The following is a 20,500-nucleotide window of genomic DNA, read 5'->3' on the forward strand; positions in this document are numbered from 1 at the left end:
ACTGTGGAAATAGTAATTATAAAGCCAAAAACTGAGCTTTGGTTACAGTTAAAAGAAAATTATATCAAATGGGTTGCTTTGAGAAAAATAAATCCTAAGCTTTATTATTCCCCTTAGACATCAGGAAAAGGGCTGGCAGGTAGGAACATTGAGCAGACAGGTGGGGAAGTTCTCATTTAAATTCATAATCATGCAAGTTCTCTTTTGTAAACCAAGAGGCTTCATGAGACAACCACAGTTATTCCTATGCTGTTAAATGCAAAATTGTCCCTGGTATTAATTCAGTATTAAATACATACTTCTTTTTTAATCTCCCTGAAATGAATCCCTCCACATCAATGCCTGTAAAACATTGTATTTTTCACTTAATTTGTAGAATTAGATTTTTCTTTACCTGCATAAAACACCAGCTCATTTGGTAATCTGAAAGACCTCAGGCCCTATCTGTTTTTCTGTCTTAGCAACTGAAGAGTAAAGTGAACTGATGTTGCTAGCAGATTTAAATCCAAACACAACTTGATACATTGTTTCTTCAATAAATCTTCAACAGAATCCTCAACAGGTCTGCCTGTGCATCAGAAAAGTTCCCACAAACTTCTTTGAACTGAGGCTCTGTGGCACAGAGAGACCATTTGAATCTTGTGACAATTTTGCGTTCATTGAATCCTTTTGTGTTTCTTAAAGTGGTAAGGTAATCCATCCACCAGGGTCTTCCAGGATTGAGTCTGTCATATTCTCTAAGGAACCCTGAAAGAGTAGATTGTGTGCCGAGGCTTACAGTATGGGGGATTTCCTGGTGATATGTTTGATGTCTGAGCTGCCTGAGTCTGCATGTCCTCTACCCAATTATCAGCAATAATTTTTGTATTACAACTTTTAGACACATCTCTGAATCACAGATACTACATGGAAGGAATTGCAGTTTGGTTCCACTGACCATCCAAGATGGTGTGTTTCCTTATTCCCTTTAAGTTCCATTTCACAATCCTTGATTTATTTAAAAAAAAAAAAAAAGGCACCCTGGTTTGAAGTGTGAAGTAGTGTTGTCTGAGGATTAGAGCATTGGAGAAGATTGAGTGGTTTCTAAGTCCTTTCTCTACCTTGAACCACAAGGGCAAATCATACCTAGTACATGAATAAATAAATAAGTGGTTTGGGGCTTCCCTGGTGGCGCAGTGGTTGAGAGTCCGCTGATGCAGGGGACACGGGTTCGTGCCCTGGTCCGGGAAGATTCCCACATGCCGCGAAGCGGCTGGGCCCGTGAGCCATGGCCGCTGAGCCTGCGCGTCCGGAGCCTGTGCTCCGCAATGGGAGAGGCCACAGCAGTGAGAGGCCTGCTTACCGCAAAAAACAAACAAACAAAAAAAATAAGTGGTTTGTCTAGAGTTAGGATTGTTTGAGATGTAAGGCTGTGAAATATTTTACACATAAAATGTTGAGTTATTAGCCGTAGCTTTCTTCACCTTTTTAATTTATTATCCACCCTGTGCTCTCCAATGTTAGCTTCTCCCCGTTCTTCACATACGCATCCTTTTTTATGCAAGGTCCTTATTTATAGGTTTGACTACCTAAAATAGTTTTCCTGTGCTTATTTGCCTCACTGATTCCTTCTCTTGCTTTTAAGTTGCCCCTAAAAAGTTTACTCCCTTTTGCCATTCTCTTTGCGAGATTTTTACAAGCTTCAAACTCCTCTCCTATGGGGCTTGTTAAGAGTGTTTGTAATACTTGAAGCTATTTACATGCCTCAGGAAGTAGAATCCTTTCCCCCTCAATACCAGAACAATCCAATAGTAGTATCATGGTGTGCATGTTCTTCAGATAAACTGAGAAACTAAAAGATTGTTTCCAGAAGTTGCTAATGGTATGTAGGTCTAAGAATGCATTTTGTAGTTAGTCTCTTCTCTAGTCGAAGTTCAGGATCGGCAGTTCTTGTGATGGTATTGAAGGGAGAAAGTTACTGGAGCTTCCTGTCCTGAGTTGCATTAGGGGAAATGATTCTCCTTCAGGCAATTAAACAAGTTACTTGATACAGGTTCTTTTATTCCCTTAGTATAGGCTCTTTCTTTATTCCTGTTTTTAAAAGACAGCAATGACATGAATGAGCTATAGTTTCCCTAAGACACTCCGAACGTCTCCCTGTACTCTCATTTTGGCAGTATCCTCTTTAGCACTGTTTGGATGTTTTAGAATGTTACCTGAAAATATACTTGTCTGATCCTTAAAATAAAAAGATCCTCTCTGAGATAATGACATTGCAAAATCTGAAACATTAAGGTCCCTTAGTAGTAGTTCTTTTGATTTTAGGAATTTTTATATAAGTGTTAGCTTGGGCTGCTGTAACAAAATAGCAAAGACTGGGTGGCTTATAAACAAATGTATTTCTCACAGTTCTAGAGGCTGGAAAACTGAGATCAGGTTCATGTTCTGGTGATCAGCCTCTCTCAGTTGCAGACTGCCAACTTGTATCCTCACATCATGCAGAGCATAGCAGAGCAAGCAAGCTCTCTTGATTCTTATAAGGGCACTAATCCCTTTCATGGGCTCTACCCTCAAGACCTCATCTCATCTTAATTACCTCCTGAAGGCCCTACCTCCTAATACCATCACATTGGGGAGTAGGGTTTCAGTGTATGTAGGGGGGAATCAAACATTCAGTCCATAACAGTAATATATCACATAGGCAAAAAGTATATTTTGCCTATCTTGCAGAATTCACGTTCATATTTGAAAGCTTACTATAACACAGCTTATGATATCGGTGCTTGTCCTGTTTCCTGACCTTTATATATATATATATATATTTTTTTTTTTTTAATTTTTATTTATTTATTTTTGGCTGTATTGGGTCTTTGTTTCTGTGCAAGGGCTTTCTCTAGTTGCGGCAAGCGGGGGCCACTCTTCATCGCGGTGCATGGGCCTCTCACTGTCGCGGCCTCTCGTTGCAGAGCACAGGCTCCGGACGCACAGGCTCAGCGGCCATGGCTCACGGGCCCAGCCGCTCTGCGGCATGTGGGATCTTCCCAGACCAGGGCTCGAACCCGTGTCCCCTGCATTGGCAGGCAGACTCTCAACCACTGCGCCACCAGGGAAGCCCCTGACCTTTATATTTTAGAGAACTTAACTGTTTTTGTGTATCATTGGACATCTCTGGTATTGCTCAAAGATGCCTCATAAATGTCATGGTAATGTATTGGATCTGCATGTCATTTGAGAAATAGAACTTATAATGGAAAATCCCCCCATTATTCACTTCCCTTTTATTTTTTATATTTCTTTGATGGTTAATGGAAAGATGGGATTATGTACTATGAGTTTTAGAGCTTCTCTAAATCATTTGTGTAAGTCAAAGAGTTTAAACCAATAACTCCCATTCTTTTTTGTGTTTTGGTTCCCACTTTAACATGCTTTTCCCCCGATTTACATTTCTAAATAAATATACTCCCTTTCTTTCCTTCCTTCCTTCCTTCCGTTCTTCCTCCCTCCCTCCCTCCCTCCCTTCCATTTTTGGCTGCATTGGGTCTTTGTTTCTGCACATGGGCTTTCTCTTGTTGCAGGAGCAGAGGCTACTCTTCGTTGCGGTGCGCGGGCTTCTCATTGCGGTGGTTTCTCTTGTTGCGGAGCACGGGCTCTAGGCGAGCAGGCTTCAGTAGTTGTGGCTCAAAGGCTCTAGAGCACAGGCTCAGTAGTTGTGGCGCACGGGCTTGCCACCAGGGAAGCCCTACTCTATTTCTTATTAAGTAGAAGAGTAAGTTTTGTGTAACTCTTGATTTTGGAAATAGCATAAGATGTTGAAAACAAATTTTCATTAGTGTATCTTAGATGTGGTCTTGAGAAGCAGGCCACATTGATAGCAGTAGCAGATGCATCTCTGTGCATTCTTAGTTTGCTTGTTTAATCGTCATATACCTTTTGAGTCTCACAGTTGATTAAAGCTAGAAACACTATAGACTGCTAACAGGGTCTTAGGAGAAACACCTACATACATAAGTATAATTAAGTGTTAAAATTGTTTTACATGGGGAAGTTTTTCTTCCTAGTTTCCTAGAGTAGGACAAGGAAGTTTTGTATGTTTTATAAAATATTTGACCGTGGATTGTAAGTAAATTAGAGTAAAATAGAATGGACAAAACGAAAGGTTTTCAAACCCACCTTTGCCAACCCCTCGTCTCTTAGGACCCAGAGTTCAACAATACAGATCAGATTGACCTGTACGATGACGTGTTGACAGCCACCTCACAGCCCTCAGATGACAGAAGCAGCAGCACTGAGCCGCCACCTCCTGTTCGCCAGGAGCCATCTCCCAAGCCCAATAACAAGACCCCTGCAATTCTCTACACCTACAGTGGCCTGCGTAATAGGCGAGCTGCTGTCTATGTGGGCAGTTTCTCCTGGGTGAGCATGGGTAACCAAAAAGGCTTGTGGGTGGGCTGGAGGGAGAGCACTGGGAGGTGATGGCATTTTCAGAAACCACTGTTGCACTGTTTTGTGCTCTGATGGGGTTGGATTTCTTTTTCCTGGGATCAGGTTGGATTGATCTCTGAAAGAGAACTATCCTGAGGACGTACTGGTGCCGAAGAAAGCAATGATTAAGTGGGTAGTTGCTTTTTCTGCCATCTTGTTACCGCCCCTGACCCTGGGGCTTTTATGTCTACCAGGGTCATCTGTGGGATGAGATTTCAGAGTGAACACCTTGAACTCTTGGTGGTCATTAGATGGTCCTATGATAATGATGGGTGAGAGGGAGCAAAGACCTTGATAGCTGTAGTACGCTCGGGGTAGGTGGTGATTGTTGTTCTGCAAAAGTTATTGTGTGACATGTTTGGGGGCTGGTGCTGGGAGGTGGTGTTTTCAAATTAAGAAATGTATATACTGAGGGGAAAGTTGCTGTCAGTGATCAACTCTAGCCTATCAGATCTATAACTAAAAGCTGCTAGTAATCACCGTTTGAGCTGATGACGAGCCAGCCCAAGTGGCAGTCAAAGTTATAATAGGTTTTAATTTTCTTAGTCTCAAAGACGGGGATTGGGGCAGGGGTGGGTGGTTTTGGAATTCTGCATGGGTGAGGACAATAGGAAAAACGTGCTCTAATTGAAATATTGATGGCCTTCTGGGTTTCCTGTGGGAGGTCATGATTGTGACTAGAATCCTAGGTTTGAGGGAAGGGTTTGGGACATTCTGGGGGAGGGGGGTGTAGCTCTTGACATTTCTTCCTTTTCCATTTTGCCGGCCCCAGTGGACCACAGACCAGCAGCTGATCCAGGTTATTCGCTCTGTAGGAGTCTATGATGTGGTGGAGTTGAAATTTGCAGAGAATCGAGCAAATGGCCAGTCCAAAGGGTGAGGTCTGGATTTGAGAAGCCCCTTTTAGTTTGTAGCCATTGGGATGACATATCTGTACTGTTATTTTGGCCCTGTAATTTAATCCCTCCCACCCCTGGCCCAGTTTACTGCCTTGGTTTTAACAAACCACCTTAGAATGGGGACCTAGCTGCAATGTAGGAGAACATCCATCCATTGAGAGGCAAAGAAAGCTGATTTCTAATTTGAAATAAATAGGAAAATTTTAGCATGACACCTGTTTGTTTTTAGTAGTTTTGTGTGTTTAATATTAGAAAGATTAAAAAAAAAAAGGGACTTCCTTGGCAGTCCAGTGGTTAAGACTTCGCCTTCCAATGCAGGCGGTGTGGGTTCGATCCCTGGTCTGGGAGCTAAGATCCCACATGCCTCAGGGCCAAAAAACCAAAACATGAAACAGAAGCAATATTGTAAAAATTCAATAAAGACTTTAAAAATGGTCCACATCAAAAAAATCTTAAAAAAAAATATTAGCAAGGTATCCTTGGCTTTACCAGTTTTCACTAAAAGTGGAAGAGAATTTCTGTGTTCCTGTCTTGGTTGTCTAGTAGATTTCACTCGTTTTTAATTTTTCTTCCTCAAGGTATGCTGAGGTGGTGGTAGCCTCTGAAAACTCTGTCCACAAGTTGTTGGAACTTCTGCCAGGAAAAGTTCTTAATGGAGAAAAAGTGGATGTGAGGCCAGCCACCCGCCAGAACCTGTCACAGTTTGAGGCACAGGCTCGGAAACGTGAGTGCGTCCGAGTCCCAAGAGGGGGTACGTGGAGACCATCTGTATGAAGGGGGGGAAGTTTGTGGGTTTGTTTTCTGTGGTGTAGGCTTGGCCTACGATGTGGAAGAGTTTGAGAGAGGGTGGTGGTGATTATGGGTGACAGCATGGCAGTAGGTAAGCCAAAAAATGAGCCTCATGTGCTAGGAGTCAGGTAGGTTCAGGTTATGGCTCTGTTTTGCCACTAACTCATTATGTGACCTTGGGCAGGTCACTTTACTGCTTAGGGCCTACTTCCCCATTTGAACTAGACACGCGACATATAAAGTTCCTGTCAAGTCTAAATTATGTGTTTCTATCTAAAAAATCAAGTGTATAGCAAATGGGCTTAATTGTAAGACGTGTGTATAAATTATTAAGAAGCAACCACCATAAAATATAAATATGACACATAAAGATGGCTGTAATCTTGTCGTGAACATACACTGGAAGGGTGTTCTGTAAGGAGTCGACCAAGAGGAGTGCTGGAGAGTAAGAATTTAACAGTGTTTCTCCAGCATTGACCAGGGGGGTTGGGTACCCTTTCTGTTACCTGCGATTTTAGTTTGCTTGGCAAGTGTTTCCCATTAGTAAAGAAAGTTGCATCATGCTACCTTAGCCTGATGATAGTATGCCTTAAGCTCACCTTATTCCCTTTATTCTGACCCTGTGCTCACCAAGACACCTTCTGATACTAATTTGGTTTCCCAACTAGGCTCTCCTACTGGGAAGAGAATGCGCTGACCAGCCGACACAAGTATTCCAGTCTGCTTGGCAGTTATATTTCTCATTGTAAATTAATAAATTGTCACTCTGGTTTATGAATCAGTCTCTTGTGAGTTTGGATAGTGTGAATCAATCTCCTAGGGTCCAGTCATCCCTGGGTGAACTGTTAAAATCAAGTTTCTGAACCTGCGAAACCTGGGGACCAACCTTGCATTGTCCTGACTTCAGAAGGTGCAGCCACCCTGCAAGGCCCTGCCTGAAACAGTCAACTGCCATTACTTTCCTTTTACGGGGTATGGCAAAGTTTTCATTACCCACTTTCTGTCACTGCTTAGGTCCTGCTCTCAAAATAGTGCCTTGTATTTATTGATTGGGTAGTCCACTGGGACCTTGGATAGGTTGACTGAAGGTGGAAATATGGCCACTCAACTCTTGCATAGGAAAAACAACTATGTTCTTATAACTATATTGAGAGCCTAGATGGAAGTGGTGTGAGCTATTGCTCTGGGTTAGAAGGCACATACTTTTCTTCCTTGATAACCTGAATTTTCAAAGTCCATTGTGTTTCAGAGTCTTTCTATGATTCACGCCTCTTCTGGCTTTCTTAAGATGTATAATTTTACAGCTGCATTGAGCACCTAACAGTCCTGGCACCACCTGGCTGTTTACTCCTTGATGTTAGCTTTCTTTGCTGAAGTGATGGTGCTGACTGAGTGGTGTTTTTCTGCGCTGTCATGTTGATGGACTTGGGCTCTGTTAATTCACTAAGTATAGCTGGTTGACTTAGTCTGCTTAACAGTGGTTGCTACTCTTGGGATTTGTGGCCATAGATACAAAAAGAACCCTTGCTAGTGTGGGAACGGTAGCTGGGAAGGTAGCTAACTTTCAGAGGATTACACTTGCTAATACCTCTTCTTTCTTCAGCTTGAGAGAACTCAGGGAAATAGCACGTTGCCATGTGTGTGAGACATGAAAAGCAAGAGAATGCTGTGGTAGGCACTGGTGATAAACTATGTTAGAGGAACCAAGGTGGTTGCCAAGGGGATTAATTCCACCTTGTGCTTTCATCAGGAGTTAGTGTTTACTAACAAGTTTTTGTTTAAGGAGCACTCTTCTTTCTCTCCACACTTGTCTCCTAATGGCATCTTTCTACCTCCAAGACTCCCAAGACCATGTGATCACATTCTTCTGTTGGATTCCACATTAACCAGGCTTAGAGTAGACTGTTAAATTGGAAAGAGGGAACAGGTTTAACCAAATGACTTGACGGTGTCAGAGCCATGTTTCCAGCTGTATACAAACATGTTTTGAGCCCCTGTTTTGCACAACACCATACCACCGTTCCACGATGATGTTCCTAGTAGGCTGCCCTGTGGGGTAGAGGGTTTGGGCCATTGAAATGTAGGGGGAGTTTCCCAGGTTTCAGGCATATTTTGTACCAGGCTTTTGCTAGGAGTCCCTGGTGTCAGCTGTGTGCCATCTGCTCATTCTGTGGGCAGATCTTTCCTTGGCTTGTCTCCCGTGTTTTCTCATTTAACCTCCAGTCTTCTACTCTCTGTTCTGTGGCTCTTCCCCGTCCCAGTTACCAGTTTGGGTACTTGGATGGAGGAAGTGTTATCCATCCCCTGCCCTTCCCTCCCTTCCCCCAAATTCCCTGGCCAAAGAGCCATGGCAAAGAGAAAATTTCAAGTATATAACAGGATAAAGAAGGTTAACTATTACTAGTCTAAGGAAAGAGTCCCTGAACAACTACCAGAGAAAATGGGATTTCGAATCAGCTTGAATCCAGCTGACCAGTGATGAACATACCTCAGCACTGTCATTTTCTCATGGGTTATCAGGGTCCTTCTGCATTTAAAAATAGAAAGCAAAGCTAAGGGTAACTTAAATGTGAGGCACTGAGAGTTCTAGATAAAGAGCATTCTTTAACATACAGAATTTAGGGTGGTTTTGCTTCCTGGGTTTATGTCTTAACTAGGTTGCCTCTGAGCTTTCTCTCTGAGGCCAAAGAAAAACAGTAGGTGATTTTACCTTCTTTCTCAGCTACCTGTCACCTTCCTTAGTATGGTGTCAGATGACTTGCTGAAGGATGACCTGGTCCCGTGGTTATGTCTAAAGGTTGGACAGTAACAGCGATTCTGTTTTGCTTCATAGGAATACCTCCACGGGCCCACTCCCGAGATTCTAGTGATTCTGCTGATGGACGGGCCACACCCTCTGAGAACCTTGTACCCTCATCTGCCCGTGTGGATAAGCCCCCCAGTGTGCTGCCCTACTTCAATCGCCCTCCTTCAGCCCTTCCCCTGATGGGTCTGCCCCCACCCCCAATTCCACCCCCACCACCTCTCTCCTCAAGCTTTGGGGTCCCTCCTCCTCCTCCTGGCATCCACTACCAGCATCTCATGCCCCCTCCTCCTCGATTACCTCCTCATCTGACTGTACCTCCCCCTGGGGCCATCCCACCTGCCCTTCACCTCAATCCAGCCTTCTTCCCCCCACCAAATGCCACAGTGGGGCCTCCACCAGATACTTACATGAAGGCCTCGGCACCCTATAACCACCATGGCAGGTAAGGACCATCTTGTTCCTTTCAGATCTGAGCCAGGCATAGTGGGGTAGACAGTGTTTAAAGCATTTTGTTCTCCCTGAGGAAGTAAGTGAGCACTGAATTCTTGTATTTTCCCTTGTGGAAACTGTTGTCATAGTATTGAGTCCTGGGAAATAGTTAACTATTAGAGAATGTTTTTGTTTGGTATTTTGTTTGCGTCTTACCTCTCAACCCAAACCATGTCCTTCGTATCCCTTTTTAAGGCAGTTGATTAAATGGAGTGCTGTAAGTCACTGTTAGGAATGCTATGAGTGTCGAGCACTGTTGAGTCATGCCAGAATTACAAAAGTATATGACATAAATCCTGTCTTTGAAGAGAACATGAACATATAAAACATGTGAACAGGCTGAGAACCATTTAAGACATTATACAGGAGAGCACAGTTAAATAGCATAGTACTCTAGAGTATGGTAAAGTTAACAAGGGGTGTGGGCAGTCAGGAGTGGTATTATTTCTGTGTGCAGCCGAGATTCGGGCCCTCCGCCCTCTACAGTGAGTGAAGCAGAATTTGAAGAGATCATGAAGCGGAACAGAGCAATTTCCAGCAGTGCCATTTCCAAAGCTGTATCTGGAGCCAGTGCAGGTAACTCATCCTTACCGTTGCTGCCTTCTCCTTACCTTTAGTTTTTCCATTGTTTTGTCATTTCCATTGGCAAGAAATTCAACAAGATAAAGTTGGAGCACTAGTAGATTCGCAAGAGTGGCACATTTTGAAAAGCAATATGGTAACCTGGTTTCCTGGCTTTTGGGGAGCTCCACTGGTGCTGTTTGTTTAGCCTGTGTCTAGACCTGCCCCATGAAAACCAACTTAGTGCCTAGAATATAAATAACTAATGCTCATTGTGGTGTTTGTTATAGAATGAACTTCCTGCCTCATGGAGATCTTGATCTCAGTGGTTGATCAGTGGATCTTGTGTCTATGTAATGAGTCCAATGCCAAGTGTAGACCTTGGGTTTTTAGAACTGATGATGATGGTGGATATGGAATCTGATTACATTTGGGGATTGAGGCAGAGCTGGTGGCCTCCATGTAACCTATCCTAGAAAGAGACAAGTCTGTTGGGTGTCAATCTTAAGGCATAATATACCCTTACAACTAACTTTTGCCTTGCTGTCAGTATTAAGTGGGCAGAACCAGAAGCCATGTCTTTGAGAGCCAGGGGAACATAACCTTTGGTTCCTAAGAGAAGAGAATATAGGAAGTTTCCGGGTTCTGGTCCAAGTTTTGCATTATAGCACTAATCATATTCACTTTCTTCCTGTGAGTTTCCTACATGAATGTAAATATAGATTGTCAGATCTCCTAAGAAATAAGTTAACTCTGTTATCATCCATTTTCCATAATTTCTCATCTTTGACTACAAAATTTGAATGCAGAGTGGACTAAAGACAGAAAGTATGTATATTTTCTCTCTCTCTTTTTTTCACCAGAAACCTTCATGACATCTGAGTAAATCTCTTTAAATTAGAAAATAATCTATGCTCATTGTAGCAAGTCAGATATACAGAGTATAAAGAAAAACAGTCATTGTTCTTCACCAGTTCCTTCACACTGAGATGATCAATAACTGAACCTCTGTCTCCTCCCTTTGCTTTGTTCTCATTCCAGTCATTCAAACCACAAATATTTATTGAATTCCTACAAAATAGGCAAAAATTCCCTACGCTGGTAGAGCCAAAATCCTGGTGTTCTTAGATCTGCACAGAACTGCAGGTCCTTCACAGTCTCTGTTCTGTCCTTCACTGCCTCGCACAGGGGAGCTGCTAGTCCACTGCCACTGGAGCCCTGCCTGGTTTCATGCTTTCCTTGTATTATCTTGTCCTTAACGCTAAGAAAGCTTTAGTTTGCAAAAGCATTGTTCAAGTACCCACCCTGACCACTCTCCTTGAGTCCAAACATTGCTCAGATGTGAGGAATGAAGGAGCTAGTTCTTGATGGCAGCATAATTAAAAATATGTGTGTGCATATATAATATATATATATGCACACAAAACATACATGTCTTAGATATGTTACTTGTATGTATATATGTATTTGGTTATAGATTTAAAATAATTCAGACAGAAGTATGCAGTGTTAATAAATGAAAGGCTTCTGTACAAGGACCATCAATAAGACCACCTTGTACAATTTAGTGTCTATCCGTCAGATTTTTTTTCTGTGCATGTAGCAAAATATATATGTAATTTTGATGGAATATTGTTTCACAGCTTTTTAAAAATACATTCTGGACATCTGTTACATCAACTAATACCTAACGTTTATTGAGCCCTTACTGTGTGCCTGGCACTGTGCTAAGTGCTTTACATGGATTGCTTTGTTTACATACAGATTTACCTCATGCTTTTTAATGACTATGTAGTATTCTGTAGAACCAATGTTCCATAATTTATGGAACATTTATGGTCCCTACTGAAGGAACCTTAAGTTGTTTTTGATTCTTTAATACAACAAACAACGCTGAAACAAACATTGTTTAAATTATATACTTGTGAACAGAAGTAGAAAATTTTTAGATGTGCTGGGTCAAAAAGTATGCACATTGTTTATTTTAATGGATGCTGTCTGATAACCCTCAGACAATGACGTGCCAGATTATACATCCACTAGCAGTGTCTGAGAGCATCTGTCTGATTCCAGACCACTAGAATATAGGTGCCATACAGTTTTATACCTGCCACTTCTGCCTCATCCATTTTACTGTGGTTCTGTGGGACAGCTTTTTACTCTTGGTTTGTGTCCTCCTGAGTTCTCCTTTTCATCAGTTAGTTTACTGCCTCTGCTCATCCTTGGCCTTTCCCATCCATCCCCTGTCAGGGGATTACAGCGACGCGATTGAGACGCTGCTCACAGCCATTGCTGTTATCAAACAGTCCCGGGTCGCCAATGATGAGCGTTGCCGTGTCCTCATCTCCTCCCTTAAGGACTGTCTTCATGGCATTGAAGCCAAGTCTTACAGTGTGGGTGCCAGCGGGAGCTCATCCAGGTGAGTTGATGATTGCTTCAGCAGCCTGCCAGCCCTGAGCAGCACTCTTCCAGGGACTGGCAGGGGGAGGAAAGGAGCCCAGGGTATCTGGCAAGGACCTAGTTGAAAGAGCAGACCTAGCCCTCATGTCTTTAAGGGAAAAAAATTAATCAAACGTTTACATTAATAAATGTTGTAATGTCTGAAATCTGTGTTTGGTGAGGCAGTGGGCTTATTTAGGAGGAAAGACTGACGTAGTTCAGAACATGGGCTTTGGAGCCACACATTCTTGAATTTGAATCTCAGTCCTGCTCCTAACTACCTGCATGACCTTGAATATGGAAGTTACTCAACTTTCCAAGCCTCATTTTTCTTATTTTTAAAAAGGGGACAATGGTAGTACTTATCTTACAGACCTGTTGTAAAGATTAGGTGAGATAATGCATGTAAAGCTCTTAGCACTGTGCCTGATACGTTAGTAAGATCTCAACAAGTTTGTTATTAATTTTCCAAAAAAGACTAGGGGCCATGATAGAGTAACAGAAGAGTGGTTTAGGCAAATAGCAGAAGACACCAAAACACAATACTCTTAGAAAGAATGGGGTAAGCCCTCTGAGTGAGGCTGAAAAGTATCCTTCTAATAGGAAAAGACATCGGTCCCGAGAGAGGTCACCAAGCCGGTCCCGGGAAAGCAGCAGGAGGCACCGGGACCTGCTTCATAATGAAGATCGGCATGATGATTATTTCCAAGAAAGGAACCGAGAGCACGAGAGACACCGGGATAGAGAACGGGACCGGCACCACTGAGAAAGGTGGGATGAAGCCTCATTGCTGGCTGGTTGATGATCTCTTATGAAAGAAAAATTATTGATAGTAAAGATTTCTCTCTCTCCTTTTAAAACAAGAAAAGGGTATGGGAAGACTTCCTGTTTAGGTAACCAAAAATTCAGGAGGGCAGGTTTTCTGCTTGTTTGTGAGGAGTCGCACCCTGAAATGGACCTGAGATTAAGCTATTTTTGCTTGTTTTTTGACTGCTTTCACCTGGTATCTGAGACAACACGGCATAATGGCTAAGAACACAGTGTCTGCAGGTAGATGCCAGGTTATGAATTCCAGCTCCTCCAGCCATATTACTTTCTGTTCCTCAGTTTCCTCATTTGTAAGTGGAGATAATAAAAGCGACTGTCTCATTGGATTGCTGAGTATTCAGTGAGCTAATCCATATAGAGCATTTAGCACTCATAGTACCTGTCACATAGTAAATTCTCAATAAATGATAGCTATTGTTATTATCATTGTTATGTTTTATTTGTTTATTATTTATTTACTTTCTTTTTGGTTGCGCCGTGTGGCCTGCGGGATCTTAGTTCCCTGACCAAGGATCGAACCCGTGCCCCGTGCATTGGGAGCACGGAGTCTTAACCACTGGACCGCCAGGGAAGTCCCTCATTGTTATACTTTAACCCCACCAAACTTTCAAATGAAAAAATCAGGAAAATTGACCAAGACAGAAAAAAGTAAGACCATTGCCTACTTGTAAGTTTTCAAGGTGCAACATTAATGATTTTTAAGAATTAATATGTATTAAAAAGATTTTGAAAATCAGGATACTTTAGTCAGGAGAAAGCTGATCTGAAAAAAATTATCTTTAAAGCTTTAGAGACTGTGGAGGATATTTCAATGGCAGGATATAATTGTTTTGGAAAAACTTACAGTGATTTTTTTTTTTTTTTAATAAAGCAAAACAAAGGCAGGAGAGTTAGGGGTGGGGAACTACATTAACTCAAGTAACTGAAAAGTTGAGTTAGGCTTGGCTGGTTCAGGGGCTTCAGCTCTGTTATTTTCATTCTCACGCTCCAGGTTACATCCCACCAGCTTGGCAATCCCAACTGAAAACAAGCTTCCAACAAAGACTGTTTCTAGTATATAAGCAAGCAAGAGCAGTTGTTGACTCTGTTTCTTTGGAGATCTGTAAAAGTAGTCGAGACTCTGGCGGGGATGGTACGTTTGTGGTTCCTGAAGGCTGTTGCATGACCCAGGTGACTTTGGGGTCTCTTCTCAATTTTGTGGCTTCACATCAAGTACATTAGGATAATGTCCTTGGTGTTTGGCTGATTTGGTTGGTCTGAAGTAATGGTAATTGTGGAAGGTGAGTAGGAATAGTTCTGCTTGGTATCTTTGGGGTGGATAGATGGATGACTGGATGCAGAAAGGAAAAGAAACCCTCCCCTCTTCTTGTGAGTGCCTGTAGTTCACAAGCGGTAGCTGGACTGTAAACTGTTGCCTAGTGACAACCTACTAAACAAGTAAGAAAGGAGTCTTGTTATGTTTGGCTACTGCCCTCTACTTTGTTGTTTCTGCCATTAACTTAAGCGGAGTTTTAAACAGCGTTGGCCTAACTGAGTCTCAGGCAGTGGGCGGGAGGGTGGGTAGAGTGGGTCTGTGATCGATCTCATCCCTCCTGTAGCAGTAGCAGCATTTCCCTTGTTTGAGCTAGCACAGTTGCTAGTGTTGCTTGTAGATTCAGTATCAGTCACCACCCTCCCCAGTCCTGCAGCCCACCGTGTGTGTCCTTTGGAGCTGACTAGGATAAGAGTGACGAAGGAGGTAGTACTTGGTCTGTGCAAAGCATGAATTATAGTCTCTGGGGCCACGTAGGTTAGTAGTCGGAACGTGTAACTGCATGTCACTGTTCTTGGCGGCTTTGCTCCTGACAGCCTTTTGATAGAAAAATTGTGAGATCCTCTGATCATTAGAACTTCGGGGATTGAACACCTGAACCTGAGACTTCAGCTGTCATCTTGCTTCATTTTTTTTCCACCTGTAAAGTGGGACTTTTCTTCCATTATGAGGATGATTCAATTTGAAAAACTGAAAAATCCTATAACCCAGTAGTTCCCAGAAAACAGTCATTTGGCTGGTGCAGGCCTATGACAAATGAGGAAAATTAACTCTTGAGGCAGGTTTTCCAGTTCCCCACTTTTCCTAGTCACCCCTTTAGGTACGTTGGTTATTCCTTCTGGTTAATTAGTCCAAAAGAACTGAATTTGACCCCCCAAAAATGTCCATTTCTCACATTCTCATCCTGGGATTCTTAACTTCATCTGCAGGTACCAAGTTGTGACTTAGGAGATGTCATGTTGAGGAGATGGTGCCTGGGCCTCATTTACCTTGATAACTTTGCAAGCTCTGAGTACAATACCTTTTAGTTAGAAAATACTAGTATTTATACTATACGGAGAGCTGTTCCCTGAGAGCAAAGGGTATATTCCATCTAGGGGCAGCAAAAACCAGCAGGCTTTTTTGTCCATCCTTCCTCAGGATGGGCACGACCTCTGGGACCTGAAGTCTGATTGACCCACTTTGTCCTCTGTCTGCATTCAAACATTACCACCAAAATGGAGCTATAACCTCTAAGAAATGGGTGCTGTTCAGTTGACCCTTGAGCAGTGTAGGGGTTAGGGGAGCTGACCTCTGCATAGTCAAAAATTCGAGTATAACTTTATAGTCAGCCCTCCATTTCTGCAGTTCTCCATCCACAGATTCAACCAACCTCAGATTCTGTTGTAGTACGTATTTATTGAAAAAAAATCAGCATGTAAGTGAACCAGCGCAGTTCAAACCTGTATTTTTCAAGGGTCAACTGTAGTTTACTTCTGATGCATTAGTTATCCTCTGAGTCTTGTTTTGTAGCAACAGTTCCCAAATTACATCACTTTTGTGGTATACGTGTGTACGCTTTGGAGTTTGAGGATATTCTTAGGTTGTCTGTGGCTTCAAGTTTTTGTAGTTGTTGGCTGTTGTCTCATTATTTTAGGACATTATCCTGCTTGAAATATAGTAATTCTTACCTCATTGCTATCCTCCTGGTCCAGTGAAAACTGAGCATTCTGTTCAATTTTGATCTAATGCAAAGATTCGGAAACCCAAATGGTATGAAATTGAGGAGTCACTGAGGGCTTTAGTTTCCTCTTACAGAAAATGAGAAAGATACCTGCCTGCATAGATGCTTAGAGAAACCAGAGGCCATGACAGATTCTGAGGACCCCAGGGTGAAATGGTGCCATTTCAGAGTGTAGAAGGATCAGGCAGCTTATGGATGTAGTTTTTCTTGCAGAGCTCCTCCCGGTTACAGAAGTGCATACATTAAAGGTGAGCATTTATGTATAGGCCATGTGGCCAGTTTGGGTGTTAGTAGAAATCCTAAGCCTGAATTTAATTCCCCCTTTTCCTTTTTGCTGTCAGTTCTATTTTGTGTGGTAAGATTGACGAGGCCACCCTCTGCAGATGGATGTTACAACGTTGGAAAGAGGGCTGAGTGTACTGGGGACCTTAAGTTAGGTCGAGATGTGACAAGTGGCTTAACAGTCCTTCACTGCTCAGCAGAAGTTCTTAACCGTGCTTTTAGTTTTCTTGGATGGTGACTGCTGATTCTCTTCTTTGACCTCCGTGCTCTGCTTTCTGCTCTGGCCTGACCACATCACTCCTGCTTGGTGTTAGTATGCTTCTTGGCCCCTCACCCACACCTGTCATCTGGGGAGGACTAGAATCTCTTGAGTGGTGGTACTTGGAACATCTCTGGCTCTATGTGTATGTGTATGCTTCTTTAAAAGAAGGAAAAAAGTTTAGTTTTCTTGTGTAAGTACATGCTCCCTGCAAGGGCCTCTTGGGTATTTGGGGGTTAATGGATTTGGTTATGTACACACTTGTTTTCTTACCATTGTACTTCCCATTTCCAGATTTTTCCCCTTCCCCTTAAGGTAAGCTATGACTTGCTCAGAATAGATTTTCTGAAACAGTATTTAAACTCACCATGCTCCCTTAGAGCAACTTTTCTTGAAATGTAGTAGTTTCCAGCCAAAGTCTCCTTTTCAGTCAAACTGCTTTGATGCCTCATTTCATTGTCTATGTTTTGCCCCCTAACCTTAAAGTAAAATGTCACTCCTCTTTCCTCTGTTCTCCTCCAACCATTCCCTCACTACTCACAGTGCCAAACACTCCCAGACAGTTCTGCTGTCTTTTACTTTCCCAGGCTTGCATTCTCTCTGTCTGCATCCCCTACTTCATACGTTTTAACTTTTGAAAATGCCAGTATAATTTATATAAGCCCCTGTTAATCGGAAAGTAACCTCTAACTTGTATTTTCTTTCTTCTCTTCTGATGTTCTCATTGCAGGAGTCTGGTTGGAAGCAAATGTTTTTTTAATGGACTTGCATCTCCTCACCTTGATCAGGACTAAAGGACGGAGGCCGCTCCACCCCTTCCCCTTTCTCCAAGCCCCTAACCCCTTCCAGACACCCACAGGGAATACCCTCTGCCCTGCAAGATTGAAGATTGCCTGGCAGCCCTCCCAGTCCCACTCCTGTTTGCCAGGGTAAAGAACCTAAAGACTTCATGTGGTTGGGAGGGTGGCAGACAGGAAGAAACCATGTCCAGGTCCCTGGTCTCCATAGAGAACGGTGCTTTGTCCAAGGAAACGTATGAGTTTCTGATTCTCCAGGAGCAGTTCAGTGGTGAGGTTGATGGGAAGACATCCTTCCCAAAGGAAACGGATCCTCCCTGTGGGATCTAGGAGAGTGACTGGGTGTGCCAAAATATGCCCAGGGTCCTGCCCTCAGCACTAGGTTTGATGGGGCGAAGAGGGTCCAAACCCCTTGCTAACATACCACTTCTTTAACTCCTTTACCTGCCCAGCCCTTTGAGGAGGGACCATGAGAACAGAAATTACTTTATGGAAAGCTTCTCCTCTTCTTGCTTTTCCCTCTTACTCATTGACGGTTTGTTTCCCTGACCTCCCAGGGGGCTAAAACCCTTTTAACTCCCTGCTGCCCAGCCTGCTCAGTGGACTTGCCCCTCCTAAGCAGAGAAGGCCCATGAGGTTGCTTTCTGCTGGGGAGCCTGGCAGAGCCAGTTACCACCCTCTACTGCTTCTTGCTTGGTTCGGTTGCCTCTTGCAATAACCAGCTCCACTAGATGTTCCCTTTCCCTGGGGCTTTTCCATTTCACATGTGGAGCCCTTCCCCCAAGAAGGCTGCTTCCTTGTTTTAGAGGAAGGTACTGCCATTGGGAGTCGGGGACATCGGACCTCAGCAGTGAAGAACCCTTGTGAAATACTAGGAGTGGGGAAGGAGGCAAGTTGGGCGGGATATGGCCTACTTCCATAGGCTTTTCTTTTTTCAGGTTTGATGTGAGCATGGGCTTGCATCCTCCAGGTACATACTTTTACTTATTGTGGGATAACCCGGCACTAGTAGGTAAAGTCACAAATTTGGTATTTTTTCACCTTTTGAATTTTGACTTAATAGCTCCCCTCGCTCTGCCTGGAGGTACTTGCTGCCTCTGATAAGGAGCAAGGAAGAAGTGGAGCCTGACTTTAATGAGCTCAGCTCAGAATTCTAAGGACCACCACTCTGGGGGCCATATTCTACACAGGCAAATGGAATTGCTTTTCCCATAACATCCAAATTGTGAGGCGGCTGCTGCTGAAAGCAGCAGCAGCAACAGGGTCCTGCGGTACCCACGGGGCGACAGATGCTACTTCTGCACGCGTCTGTAGGGCACGCGACATCGAACAGGAAACGTGGCACGTGGGATGTAGGGTCGCTGGAGACCCTTCTGGCTCAGAGGGGAGAGACTGAGCTGGACCGAAGCCTTCCTCTGTTCCTTGCACGTTTCTGACATAGCCCTCGCTCAGTCACTGAGGGAGTCCCCCAGGGTTGGAGAGGCACATTCCCTTGGGACAGAGGCTACAGGTTTGTAGCTTTTTTCCCCCTGTCCCCCAACCCCATCCCCACCTCCACTTCAGAATATGGCACCCTGCCCAGCCGGCCAAGCGTTAAGTGATGTGCTTATCCTCAAGAGCAGCTCGGGTGTCTTTTTAATGTAGAGAAAACCAAGTAAGGTGACAGTTTAAGGAGAAAAAAATATATAGAATACCAGAAAAGCCGTTTACCCGGAGAATTTTTTTCTCCCCATTTTTGTTTTGTTTTTACTTGGTGACACAATTTTTAGTTTTATTTCCTGATAGCAAAAGGAAAAAAACCCAACCCTCAAAAAGGCCAAGGCCCCGTCCCCCTGTTGTTGGTGATTTGTTTGTCTTTCTGATAGGTTGAAAATTGTGTAATAAACTTGATGACACTGTCAATCTTTTATACTGCATTGTATTTTTTTTCCTTTTGTAACAAAATATTTTTAAATAATAAATGGGGTGTGAGCTGTTTCACGGATTCTGCATTGAATAGATTTGTTGAGGTGTCTGGGACACGGGTGTGGGCTGATGTAGAGGCTTTGGGAGGGGAGTGAATCCCTGAGTTCTCAGCTGGAATTGCACGGTGGGCGTGTGTAGTGCGTGTGGTACACCTCCTAGGAGACCTCGTGCGAACCTTTGGAGGTGCCCCTTGAGGTTTAGCTTTTTTCCTTAGCCATCCAAACAACCTAGTTAATTCCAAGTCATCTTTTATCCTTCAAGGTTCCTAAGATTTATTCTCAGAATAAATGTCCTACCTTGTACAGTTCAGTTCCGATGTCATCAAGTTCATAAAGGGAAGAGTCCTCTGCTAGGCATTAGAAGATATGCTGGCTAGTGCCTCCTTCACATCTAAATCTGTCTAACCACGGACGAGCAGCACAACCTCAGTCTCTTTCGTTTGTAAGATGAAAATGATAGCTGTTCTGCCTTCCACTTTGGGAGGTCTGAAGAATCATAACAAATGTGAACGTGTTACGTAGACTGCGGTGCTATCTAAATATAAGGGAAGTACAGATTAGAAAGCTTAGCAAAGTGCTGCGGGGTAATCCTTGGGATTCCTGAAAGGCTTTTTAAAAAGTCGGGCAAACAAGAGGAGAGTTAGCATAATAAAAAGATGAACCAGCAACCAGATGACATATAATGTGTTGCTGAGGCCAGTAAAGACAAGAGCAGTATAAAAGCAAGAAACCCTTAGTAGAAGGGAAATTCCTTGAGGGTATATGATGTTATAAAACTTGAAGGAAAAAAAATAGTTGGAATGCCTCTCAGAACTTAAACCAGGGTTCTCAAGTTGAGTTCCACGGTTGCCTGCATTTCAGTTACGCGCCATGCTTGCTAAAATGCCTTCC

General features: G+C 43.2%; 1 protein-coding gene across 17 annotated transcripts in view; it reads left to right on the forward strand.

Annotated features, from left to right (window-relative positions):
* Window positions 1-19,622, forward strand: part of CPSF7 (cleavage and polyadenylation specific factor 7) — a 22,794-nt gene extending 3,172 nt beyond the window's left edge. For 3 of the 17 annotated variants that reach the window (XM_067748815.1, XM_067748816.1, XM_067748818.1), the window contains exons 3-9: window positions 4,174-4,392; window positions 5,234-5,337; window positions 5,939-6,111; window positions 8,983-9,397; window positions 9,902-10,020; window positions 13,048-13,215; window positions 17,579-19,622. In XM_067748815.1, coding sequence (XP_067604916.1) covers window positions 4,174-4,392; window positions 5,234-5,337; window positions 5,939-6,111; window positions 8,983-9,397; window positions 9,902-10,020; window positions 13,048-13,215; window positions 17,579-17,781 — 1,401 coding nt within the window. In that variant the 3' untranslated portion in view covers window positions 17,782-19,622. Of the gene's footprint in view, window positions 1-60; window positions 949-4,173; window positions 4,393-5,233; window positions 5,338-5,938; window positions 6,112-8,982; window positions 9,398-9,901; window positions 10,021-12,255; window positions 12,425-13,047; window positions 13,699-13,770; window positions 14,153-16,520 lie in introns of those variants that run through there. The other 14 variants (XM_067748819.1, XM_067748831.1, XM_067748826.1 and 11 more) reach the window with 13 other exon arrangements.
* The last annotated feature ends 878 nt before the right edge of the window (window positions 19,623-20,500 follow it).

This window comes from Pseudorca crassidens, chromosome 9, assembly GCF_039906515.1.
Source record: "Pseudorca crassidens isolate mPseCra1 chromosome 9, mPseCra1.hap1, whole genome shotgun sequence".
Taxonomy (NCBI): domain Eukaryota; kingdom Metazoa; phylum Chordata; class Mammalia; order Artiodactyla; family Delphinidae; genus Pseudorca; species Pseudorca crassidens.